The sequence below is a fragment of the Acanthochromis polyacanthus genome, chromosome 5 (genome assembly GCF_021347895.1).
Source record: "Acanthochromis polyacanthus isolate Apoly-LR-REF ecotype Palm Island chromosome 5, KAUST_Apoly_ChrSc, whole genome shotgun sequence".
In the NCBI taxonomy this organism is placed as follows: Eukaryota; Metazoa; Chordata; class Actinopteri; family Pomacentridae; genus Acanthochromis; species Acanthochromis polyacanthus.
The window spans coordinates 27,702,188-27,715,267 of record NC_067117.1 but is presented as its reverse complement, the minus strand read 5'-3'; the positions used below and the strand labels follow the sequence as shown (position 1 = coordinate 27,715,267).

Genomic DNA, 13,080 nt, shown 5'->3' with positions numbered 1-13,080 from the left:
AACAGCTGACCTGTACTAGAAGAAATCTATTCATCAGTTCTGTAGTCAGATGTGATAAAAATGTTTGAACAGAAGGAAATGGCTTTTTTTTTCTTGCAGCATTGGAGCTTCCAGTAAGAAAATGTAGTTAATGTTGGTGTTTTTTTTTCTGTTTGTTGATTATTACAGGTGTAATCTCCAGTAATGATTAGAAAAGATAACGCAAGAAAACCAACAATCATAGACATCTTTCTCATCACTGATGTGAACGCAGCATTTCAGCTGAGAACTTAAAACTGCAGAAACATGAATGAGCCAAAATATTGTTATCACACACATCTTGTACCACATAAAATCCTGGGATATACGAGATAGTAGTAAGTTAACAGTTGGTTCTCACAACCGTTAGCCTACTTTACACAGAGATTCTACACCAGTGCTGCTAAGAATATGTCCTCAATATACTGCTATTGCAACAACAATGCAACAAAAAACCCATAAAACACAACAGTCCCACCTTGGGCAGGTTGTGTGAAAGGGGCTAATGTGTCAGTTGAAGGGGAAATGACCTGATCTAAAGATCTTGTACACTTTGACAAGGACCACAATTCCACTAGCGGTTAATCTCCAAATCAGAAAGGCCTGCTGATGGTGGTCTGAGAAGGTACAAACCATGAACAGGGTATATGCTGACATAAGTTCCATCCATGGTGACTCCAACTTAAGCTTTGCAGAACAAGAAGGATATGCTGCTAATGTCTTGGTCCCTTTTTTATCTATTCATGTAGGAAACAACAAGCAGGTACATATAGCCATGAGCAAAAATTGACATACACTTGTACAGAACATGTACAGTATTGCATGGCAGCCTCGAGTTTTAAATGACTTCTTGAACTGTGAAACACTTGCATTTTTGTAACAAAAAACAATCATTTCTGAAACGTCTTTGTCAGAAAGCTAACAAAGTTGAACTGCACCAATTCTGTCAAGGGGCTTGGTCAAAGATGTAACTAGAAGCTTGTGCAGCTATCAAAACCAGAAGTTGATGATAAAATGGCCAAGGAACTTTTAAGAGTTACAGGAGTCACTGGAAACTTAAGACTGTCATAAAAAAACATGGTCTTTATTAGCATATGTAAACTTTTGCTTGCATCTGTAGATAACTGTAGATAAAAGTAGGTACAACAGATGGTACTGCACTCACTGATAAACCTTCAGAGGTCTGGCAGCATCCAGACATTGTAAAAAAAAAAAAATCATTAAGAAGGATTGGTCTTAATGCTTTGACTCGTAAGTACATATTTCTGTTTTTTTCCCCTTAAGAGGCATGCGGTCTGGTATAGCAGCAGAGTAGTAAAACAAGACCTGCTGAAAGGAACCAGTCAACAATTGGGCGTTAGTTTAATAAAGTTACTGGATGTCTGGTTGTTCTCATGGTACAATAACAAGGTGGGTCCTCAGCACATATATTTAGTAGCCTTGATAACTGTTTGAAGCTCAGACAGATAATCAGAGATCACACGCCCTCATGTGTGGGACGCCACCTCAATAGCCGGATGCGTTTGGGCTTCAGCAGAGAGGAAAGAAGCCACCCAGTGCAGACCAGTGTCACTGCTGCACAGGCTGATGAGCAATTTCCTGAACCAACTTAGTACCATCCACTCACATGAACCACAGCAATGCACTACTTGTTCTTGTGCAATCACTTTTACAGACTCTTGATAATGTGTTTGGATAAATTAATTTAGGTATGTCTTCATCACATTCAACATTATTTAGTTGGAAACCTATCGTGTGGGAATGTGGTACGATAATTCTACCTGGTGCACTAAATGTGGCCTGTTTTTGATATTTGTGATTTACAATAGAAAACTAGATATCAACAACAGAGACTCAGAGGTGAAAATCCCAGCAGTGGACACGCTGATTGACAGATGATTTTTATGCAAAAACACCACAGCACTAACTGCTGAGCCCCGAAGATGGAAACTTAACAGTGCAGTTAAAAAAAAGACACTGCAAATATTTTAATGACAATGAGATTAAAAAGACTCTTGATGAGTAAGAGATCCTGTTTTTGAATGTGAAACAGAAAAACACTTTGTAAATTTGTGCACTAAGGTTACTGTAACAGAATTATGTGTGTGGGCTGCTGGATGAAGGTTCCCGCCTCTTGGAACCATGTTTAGCGCTCAGAAACAGGTAAAAATAGGCGATTTATTTCTGGAAGGCTGTCACTTTCTACGGGTACAGCTAAAACTAAAAGGATGATTTCAGTTTCTAGGAATGTAGCTATTATATATAAATGACTGCCTAAATGCAGGGTAACAAGATATGGACTAGAACAGCTAAGAAAAAACACTCATCCTAGGAACATCACGTAGGTACGGGGCCCCGTACACAGATTATTGCAGGTTGTAGAGACGGTACGCTCGATTTCCTTACCCAGCTGCTAGTATTTCGTGCACACGTTATACCTATTTCGTGGCCACAAATTAGTATTTCGTGGGAACGAATTAGTATTTCATGGGAACGAAGTAGTATTTCATGGGAACAAAGTAGTATTTTGTGCGAATGAAGTCATATTTTGTGTGCAAGTTATAGCTATATCGTGGCTGCAATTTATTTATTTTTTTTACCATGTCACCAGAGGGGCTCCTTACCTTGCAGTAAAAGCTTTAAAAAATATATGATGGTGTTAAAAAATAAAAAAATAATACAATTACAAAGGTAAATAGAAAATGAAATAATTCAGATTGTGTTCATCACATGCTTGCTCAATGACAAAGCTGTAGGTTAGGCACAAGAGCAGAGCTGAGAACCCTTAATATTGCAAACCAACAGGTGGCTCATAAATTAAATGAAAGACCTGAAAAACAGAGGAACATAACATCTACTCTAGAGGCCACATGGACTTGCTGGCTGGTCTGAGGATTTGGAGAGTGACATAAATCACACAGCATGGCCTTCATAGTCACCATCTATCACCACCAGCATCAAATGCAGGAATAAATCTTTAAAGAATGATGCTCTTCTGTCCAGAAGAATCTAAGCTCAGAAGCACTGTGAACCTGTTCTGACAGTTTATCACTTAGTAGTTTCAAAAATGCCAGTGTTATTATCTTGTACCAGTCCAACTGTGCTGCTTATCTATATGGTGACCTGTGCTAGACCCCACCCTCTCTAGTTTCCAGCTGAACACCCGTCTGTTGGGATGTATTAATAGACTGAGGACACACTTTCCGTGTGGGAATGTAACAGGGTGTAACACCAGCAGGACGAGGTGGTGAAAACAGTCGAAATGAGAAGTGCTCAGAATCAGTGTGATTCTACATATGATCTGAATAAAAATCTGGCTACACTTGAAGGAAATTACAAAATGTTTGATGAGTGTTATTAGAGTGGTGAAACACTGGTCTGCTGCAACCAGCAGAGGGGGATGTTGGCTCAGCGTAAGAACGGAAATAACTCCACGGGACCAATGCTTAGTATGTTGGTGTGGAAAAACTGATCCTGACACTGTTATTGAGCAAATGACAACAGTTTAATCATCATTTATTGGTTTATAGATACAAAAGCTAAGACTGTACATGGAGGCCAGTCTGCAGTTACAGCAGCAGACCCATTCATTCCTGCACACAGGAAATTGTCTAGCGTGGACAAGATTGCTTGATTTCTTTCTCTTTTTTTTTTTACCCTGAGATAATTACAACACAGTAACATAAAAAAAAGATGAGTCCTGTAATAAAGGAAAAGAATATAGCAAACAATCAACAGCGACGTCCTCTACAATAACGGTCTCAGTGCTGGAATTTTGCCATTTGCGGCTGCTGAACATTTTCTCGTGTGATTTTCAACACTTCCATTCATCAGATTACATCTTTTGAAAAACAATATACACCAAAGGCTGAAGAAAATATGTTATTTGAAGGATTATGTGCTCCTTTTTGGCGGCCACATGGAAAAAATGCGGTGATGATTTGAAGGTCCAAAACTGATAAAACATAAATAAAATAAATATAACTGAATGCGTCAATAAATTGTGCAGTTTGTTGCATCATTTATAAGGAACAGGGGAATTACATATTAAGATTTATATTTGTCTTCAATGGTTTCAATTAATGGAATTCAAAAAAACTAGAATTAATCTCCAAATAGTTGGTACAATTAAACAAAATTTTATTCATTAAATTTGTCACAAATTTAAATCTAATTTGTTGTAAATAAGTTCTTACTCTATTCCTTTTACCCCCCACACACCCATCTCATTATCACACACGCAAGGAAATGAAAATAGTGATACAGTAGTAAGAATAAATGAAATTACTTGGAAAAATTATCTAAAATGTGTGAAGGCCAACACAAAGGAGCTGAAAAAAATGAGCTGCTAAGAATAAATACAAGACTAAATTACAGGACTTTTTAAAAATGTGAAAATAAATGACAACAAGGTGAATTATCAGTTGATTTGTAGTAAAAGAAAACAGTTCACTGTGTTTTAACTAACTGATTGGAAGTTAAATGATTGTTAAATGATTAGCATTTTAACAGTATAATTCATGCTTAAAAGCTTTAATTCATTTTTTAACTTACTTTTTGTCAGTTTTGGGCCTCATATCTGACAAGTGCCCTTAACTTCTAGTGCTGCTTATTTGTTTTGTCAAGAATAAATTCAATGAAAAAGACCATTTCATCACTGGGAGGTGGAAGAAATGGGAGTTTTGAAGAGAGCACAAACTGCCAAATCAGATTTGTGCAGTCACTTGCTACTGTACAATCTGTTTGAAGACTATTAATGATGGTGCATAAAAGCTAAATTACATTAGCAAGCTGAAAAATATTTTTGGTACATACAAATACAAGTTTTTTTCAGTTAATATGATTGTCATTGAAACTCTGCGGAAAACCTACCAAAGACAACAAAAAAATAAAGTGAACACTTAAATCTTTGGCGACATTCTACAACGTTCTTGAATCATGTTTGAAAACTGAAAGGCATTAGAAAAGTGTGCACATATAAAACTTTAGCACCATATGAAATATCTAGTCTCTGTCTCTATGTGTCCATTACATAGTGCTAGACGTGATGAAGACGTAGATCCTGGCCAGGAAGGAGGTGAACGTCCCCTGCCTCAGCAGCTTCATCTCCACGTCTATCTGGAAGTCTTTGGGCTGACGGACTTGTCTCTGCAGGTAGACGGCACCTGTGAAGCTGTTGAGCTTACGGGTGCTGAAGTAACCTTCCTCGTTACCTTTTGTGATGCTGATGACAACGTGGTCACCGGAGTAGGCGGGGGACGGTCCGATTCGGAAGACTTGGGCTGGAATGATGATGTTGGTCTGGAAGCTGAGCTGGTAGTAGGTGATCCGGGTGGGGGAGTTCTGACAGTCCATGGAGTTACTGGGACAACTGATCCTCTCACAACGTCTGAAAACCAGACAGGAAAGCCGAAGACAAGAAGAGGTTAGAGGAGGAAGACAATAATTAAAGGTTATTTTGAAAGACTATATACTGGAGCAGTGATTGATAAAAACAAATACAATAAGTGTATTCTATGGATGGTAAAAATAAATCCATAATAACTTAATTAAATGGATTCAATATGTCTAGTATCTATCACACAAACAATGCAGATGTTGAGGGACATAAGGTGTCAATATCAGTGTTTTGTATATTTGCTGTAGTACCCAGTAGCACCACTAGATGGAGACTGGTGTGTATAGGCTGTATATAAAAGATGGACATTGTGATGTCACCCAGTGGTTTGTTGACTACTGTTTTGAAGCCTTGAATTTGGTCTTCTGAAACTGGACATAATGAGATCAAAATAGAGAATCTTGATGATATGGTAATACAATTACAACCTGTCAGTTACAAGGTAGCCCCAAACTAAAACATACTCTGCTTTGTCTATATTCCTCTACATGGGACCAGTATTAACCAAAAGGACTTCATGGTGTATTTACAAAGTTTAGAAACTAATGATTGGGACCATAAGTTATTAGGAAAATGTTCAATCAGGAAGCAAATCAAGAGGGAAGTAGGGTAATTTTCTCATTGGCATTATCTGATTTCTTTTTCCCACCAGTAGAGTCACCCCCTGCTGGCGGCTGAAAATAATGCAGGTTTCAGGCATTTCCATGTTCAGCCCTGGAGGCTACAACCATCTTTTATATACATATAATTATTGCTTGACATATGGTAGTGATCAGTCAATCTCATGGCCTTGTCCTGATTTAGCCTTATTTTTCCTCTCAATTCGACCATAATTTACAGAATGAATCACATGATAAACTGGTCACTGAGACCCTTAACTTGTTAGAAAATTGTTTACTGAATCAACAGATCAAGTGAGAAGTAGAATATTTTTTCTCAAAGCTTTCTATATAATGGGATTTCTATTTTTGAGCAGACAAGTCGCCCCCTGCTGGCTGTTAGACAGAACACAGTTTGGCACTTTAAAAGACTAGATACTATGTCGACCTTTTATATTTATTCTGTACTGGTGTGTTTACTTACTAACTGCTAACAGTCAATGTAGACTATATTTTTTTTGGTAAATTCTGTGCTAATACATAATATTATCCTAATTTTTTATTAATATAATTATTGTTTATTAGTATTAATTCTTTCACATTTTTCCCAGTTTTATTTTTATCCTTGTTTTTCTTTACTAACATTCATGTCTTGATTTAATTTTTCTAACATTAATAAAATGTTTTACTTTTGTATCTTACCAGTGTACATTTACAAAGTGATGTATTTTTGGTGTCATGTCCCCCATGTTCTGTGACATGTTTCACATAAATAAAATCACAAAAGAAAACATGTGAAGACGCCACAGAAAGCTCAGCTCTGCATTGATCATGCAGTTAAGATAGTAGGATGAAAGTATAAATCAACAAGGTGTGTTACTGAATGTGTCTACTAAAATACTGACACAGGGGAAAAAAACACTTGGAAGCTATTGGGTTTGTTATAAAAATGTTTCCATCTATGATCACATTTGAGCCTGTAGGTTTTGGTAAAACAGTCAAAAAAAGTCCTGAAGTTGTTAAATGGCTCTCACTACTTCACTCAGCAAAGGTCACATGAAGCTCAGACACTCATTTTTCTGTTAAATTTGAACACGGCATAAGAATGGTCACTGAATTGGGACTATTTTACTTTTCTCTAGTACAGGAAAAGGTGTCATTTCACTTGATGGCATATCGTCAGAGCAATAACCGACTGCCAGAGGGAAGCTGCACTGGAATGAACTGCAATTTTCTCTTCATTGGAAATCAGAAAGGTAGCGGTTTCATACACTGAAGCTGTTCCACATCAAGAAACATCTACTGCTAATGAATACATGAAACACTCTCACTCATTGTTTTGGGACGTTATTTCTTCACAACAGAAAACATCTGGCTGTCAGTTGTGTGTGTTCTCTCTGTGTCTGTGTGGGTTTTCTCTGGATGTTCCAGCTTCCTGTCACAGTTAAAGACATGCATGGTAGGTTAAACTGGCAGTTCTACACTGGCGTAGGTTGAATGGCTGTGTTTGCCCTGTAATGGACTAGCAACCTATTAGGGATGCACCTCACCTTTTGCCCGATGTCAGATCTCTACAGGATGACAGTAGCTGATGGATGGATGGATTTTTCAACTATGATGAATGATTTAATCCCATTTATGCTAAAACACTCACATACTTCAATGCAGAGGCGCAATGCTAGCGTTATGCTTGTGCTTTACGCATATAAATGCAAATCCAAAGCATATGTTTACTTTTCGAGTCTTTTAGCTTCATTTTACATGTGTAACTACAGTGGCAGTGAATTAGGCTACAAGCGAGCTACAGTTCAATACTAGACTAAGAATTTGGTCTGGTGCACCACACTGTTTTTATCCAAATTGTAGTCTTGAACAATAATGAAAATACCTTCAGAACAAGGGTAACTGCCGTGAACAACTTTTTGGGTTTTATGAAAAGTTGCCTAGTAGTCATTGGAAGCTGCGTGACTCAAATATAAGGTCATACATGTGTAGGACTGCAGAGGAGCTAAAGGAGCTGATGTTGATGTTGAAGCCAGAGATTGATTTGGCTCACAATAGACTAACTGTGGTAACATCGTGTGGCACGTTGAATAAAGTTCTGTTGTTTTAAATGTGCTTTATAAACAGCAGTGACTTGTGACACCACAGGGCACCAACAAAGGCACCATATCCCTGATCCAAAAGGTCTGAGGTGTTTGGTGGCATGAGGGGGACTTACACAATAAAAGGCGGATAGTTTTATTGTGATTTGTATATATATTAAATGTTAGCCATGGATGGAAGGGTTGCTAGTGATTACCAAAGCCACTGACATATCCCATGGGCTGCTGAGGTAGGCGTGTAAGTTAAACTCTAGTTTAATCCTGGGAATATTACAAAATGTTTAATTAAAATTATGGCATTGTGCACAGCTTTGTTTGCATGCAAATTGTAACCTAATTCATTCACAATTTTTAATCCTTAAAATTACAACTTAATTGAGGAAATATTTTAGTGTTTCTGCACAAAAATTTGACTTCACTGTGCAGACTTACAGAATTACAATGTAATCCTGGATTTATTACAAAACCTTTGTAAAATTCCAACTTAATTGTAATTTTTTCTATGTATTGCTACGACTTAAGTCTTAAAATATTTTAGCTTTTTTTGCCAAAAACCTCCAACTTCACTCTGCAAACTTTTAGAATCTGTTCTTAAAAGAAGAGCTTGATTTATGTTTTGTAGATTATATCTCTGTTATGCTTCTGGTTGTAATGCAAAGAACAATGGATGAACTAGTTCATTATTAAATAAACAAATGTCTTGGAGAGTGATAAGGAAGAGATCCTCCCAGCTTTATGGTTTCCTCTGCCGGTCTCTCATTAACTACCTCCAGCCAATTAGTAGCTAAATCCATGATCTCTGGCTTATAGTTTCTTATTGGCACACACTCTGCACCATAATATGAGAAAGGTACAAGCTCAGGATTTGCAAGTATAAATGCAATGTCAGGAGCACACAGTTGGATCCTGCTGCTGGAAATGTATTCGATTTTACCATTAAATTACATGCTACTAAACTGTTACTGGAAAATGTAGTTAAAGTAATGCTACAAGTCGAACAATGGCAGTGAGGGAGGATTCAGTGAAAACAGAAAATGTGCAGCAAAGAGAGCAGCCACACAATGAAGAAAGCAGCATCCTCTTGAGGCCGCATGGTTTGCCCAGTCTGCATTCTGATGCTCTGCGACAGCTTATCCATCACACATCAGAATTTACAGCCGGGAGTAAACCCTGATTTAGTGCCGCGGAAAATTTGAACAATTCATTTCAGGGCAGAGCGTGTTGGAACCTCTAATCTGGGAGACATTTTAATCTCATCCGCCTGCCAAGTCTACTCATGAATGAAAGATGTCTCTTGTGGCGAGCCAAACCACGTCACAGTGAGGTTAATAAGGTGTCTCTAGATAACACTGATAAGAAGCCTCTCGTGGGCCGACCGGAGGGTGTGTCGGTGTGTGTGCGCTGTTTCTGTCCAGTGGAGCGTTGAGCAGAGAGCTGCAGAGACGGCGCCGGGAAGCACCGAGCTGATCAAAGCCATCTGACTTCGCTGTGCAGCTCGATGGGAGTTATGTTCAGTTACCAGCCAGCCTCTGCAGCCGGCTCACTGCTAACAAGGTCCTTCTGTGCAGGACGCTGCACTGTAAGGACATGGATGTACACTATTTCACAGCATGACAGGATCCAGACAGAATCCCACGGAAAGAAACCCATATACTGTATATCGATTCAAGTCAGTGATTAAAGGTGCAGTATGTCTGGGAACTGCAAGAAACATGATATATTATATCAGTTAGGGGCAGATTTTATAGGACCTAAGGGAAAATGCACGCTCAGATACTCTACCAAGGCTCAACTCGATCGTACTTTGATGTAGATAAAATCATACTCAGGTCAGGAAAATGCACCATTGGAGCACAACATCTCAAGATTAGACAGCTGCTGAGAGATAAATGTAACTCACGTGTCAGACACTTTCTTGTAGTTGGGAGGACAGTTGAAGGAGAGACATCTGAAGCTTCCCTGCAGGTTAAAGCAGTTCTGTCCGAAAGAGCAGTTGTGGGTTCCAGTTGTGCACTCATCAATATCTGGAAAAAGAGCCAGTAAAAACAATTAACACCCAAACTGACTACCACATCTCATTCATGTTCAGATTTAAGGCTGTTTAACAAAGCAGTCCAACTCAAGGCCAACTTACTAGGCTTTTTCTGAGGTTTACAACACATTGCACGATCTTCACCAACAGATGAAGAGCAGCAGGTGCAGCATCAATCATCATAATTCTTGTCTGTGCTATGTTAAAAATTAAGTTAAAGGAATATTTCTGAGCATTAGATGAGAACATAGGAAGCTGAAGCCAGCAGGTAATTAGCATAGCTTAGCATAACAACTATTTCTTAGCTGGGTGATAGATATATTAAACCTCTGAAAAGACATGTTATCTTTAAAAAAATGCCAACATTACACCATGTACCACAGCCACAAACTGCGAGAACAGAAAGAGTTGTCAGATTTCTAACTTTTTGATAGTCTTACAATGGAATTACTCATCTGTAACATGCTGTTTTGTCCAAAAAATGAATTGAATTTAAACTTAAGATAGCATTATACAATAATATTTACTTTATTGTACAAGTTTAATTTTGCTCTAACCATATTCTGCATAAAACTAAAAACTTTGGAGCTCCTTGAAACAAATGTGAAACCATTAATTACTCAGCTGTCACTAACAGTCATGTGACAAAAATTCTGCAACTTTTAGGCTGAACTGCAAGCTGTGTACACAAAGCAAACAGAAGACATGTAGGAAAACTAATAAAAAATGTAAATAGTACACCCATAGATGTAAAACTGCATTTTCTCCCAGTATTAACACCTGTGAACACTTGGATACATGTTGTAGTACTTACCACATTTTTTAAAAACTAAAATAAAAACAAGAAGAATTCAACTTTAATTTTCATGACTTATGGCATTTTATCTGTGTCATAGTGCCAGGAGACATTTCTAAGTTTCCTCTACTTCTAGCAGTGGCTGTGCTGTTTAATTGCTGCGAAAAATGAGCCCACAGTGACTAAAAATTTGACACAGGAAGCGCCATGTCCAGAAATTGAAGTTTGGAGGATCCAAAAGGCCATGCATGGTACCGCAGCATAACAAACATTTTACTCATAAACCTTAATTATGCTCCCTTACAGACAAGAAACACAGACGGCTGCGAACACCTGCTGTGCAGATGCATATTTGTTACTATTATATACTTTCTATTTTCCGTCTTCTCTAGTCCATTTTAAGTTCATTTGGAGGACTTCCTTTCATGCATTTGCACTAAATCAGCATGTGTCTTCACTATTTGCTAAGTTACGTGGACCCTCGTCTCACTTTCCGGCCCATTCTGCAATACACATCATTCTACTCCATCATTTTTGATTGCTGAAAATTGTAAAGCATTTCCAAGCATTTCAGTCGTCCTTGGTGGCTTATACCCACATCCTACATCTGGTTTGTCTGACTATGTGGATACTAGCAGGTTTCTTGTCGACTTTTGTGCAACACTCCTCTTAAAGTTGTTTTGAGTGACTCATGTACAACACATACTTCTCCTTCTAAACAAAACATGTCATCGTTATTCTAAGCCAGTGGTTGGTAACTGGCGGCCCGCGGGCCAAAACTGGCCCGTCAGGAATAATATTTGGCCCGCCAGATGATTTTGAAAATTTGATTTGGCATGGAACCAAGCCAGTCCGTCACCGCAACACGAAACTCTCGTGGTCGGCTGCTGCCAGGCATTTCCGCGTTCGCGCTACACGGTTGTAGCCAGATTTCACTGAGCAACAGTGTGTGCAAAACATGTGTGTGTCTCGGGAGTGTTTTTTACATCTGTGATCAGAATTGAGACGTGTGTCCCAAGCAGCAGCGATCAGCTGTAGAAGCTCCGCTGCTCGCGGTATCCGCCCCCCCCCCGCTCACGGAATCGGAGCGCACCCCCCCGAAGGTTGGCCCGCTGTTCGATTGTTTACAAACATTTTGGCCCGAAGCCACATCTACTTGCCGACCCCTGGTCTAAGCTAAGCTAATCACCTACTTGCTCCAGTGAGAGTACATCAGGAGCATGGAAGGAAGAAAGAACATTTTAATAAATACAGAATTGCAATCTAATTATTCAGAGCTAAGTAATACAGATATGGTACTCAGTGTTCATGGTCACAACTTTACAAAACACCGTCTGCTAATTAGGACTGCGTGATTTGACTGAAAACTAGTGGTGTGGTCGAAACTGCAGGAAATTTGTTTCCTGAGGAGGAATGAGTTTAGAAGAAATTTAAAATTTGACTGACTTACAACCAAAAAAGAAATTCATTAACTTGTATTTCTACTTGTGTTTAATCAGTGCCGCAATCTGCCAAATAAAAAAAGGAGAAATTATGTGAAACTGTTCCAAATGTGAATTTTAGGTACATGTGGTGCAGTTTTGTCTCATTAGTCTTCTTCATTCTTTGTAACAGTGAATGCATTTTAACAAGTTTTAAAATAGCTGGAAAGTTTGAAGATTAAAATGTATTCAGTTTTTGGTTACTGCAGAGTAGCTGATGTCATAAACAAAAGAACCAGGGAATTGAACCAACCATTCACTGTCCAGTTTTTAATGCTAGATGCAAACAGTTTCCAGTGAAGAAGAGCTTCACTGGAAAACCTAACAAAACTACAAAAAAACAACAATATGAATTCATTTCTGAAGACATCGAGTGACGTCTCACCTCTGCAGGTGTGCCCGTTGGCCGACATGACGTATCCATGAGGAGGACAGGAGCACTGGTAGCTGCCTGCAACGTTAACACACTTGAAGGCGCAGAGGTTCCCGATGCTTTGGGAACACTCGTCGATATCTGTCCAAAACACACACGTCTCATCAGTTAGATTAGAACCCTGTGAGGATGCCACAGGCTGCTTCAGATGAAGCTCTTTATCTTTGTATGTGTGTTTTCTGTGCTGGTGTGATGCTTTCATGTCAAGGGGATTAGCA

At 38.7% G+C, this 13,080-nt stretch overlaps 1 protein-coding gene across 1 annotated transcript in view; it reads right to left on the bottom strand.

Annotated features, from left to right (window-relative positions):
* Positions 1-3,501: 3,501 nt before the first annotated feature.
* fbln2 (fibulin 2) overlaps positions 3,502-13,080 on the bottom strand; it is a 92,561-nt gene continuing 82,982 nt past the window's right edge. Inside the window, exons 15-17 of the mRNA XM_022202999.2 lie at positions 12,815-12,943; positions 10,021-10,144; positions 3,502-5,407 (exon numbers count right to left, since the gene is read on the bottom strand). Of these exons, the coding sequence (XP_022058691.2) occupies positions 5,047-5,407; positions 10,021-10,144; positions 12,815-12,943 (614 nt within the window). The 3' untranslated portion in view covers positions 3,502-5,046. The remainder of the gene's footprint in view (positions 5,408-10,020; positions 10,145-12,814; positions 12,944-13,080) is intronic.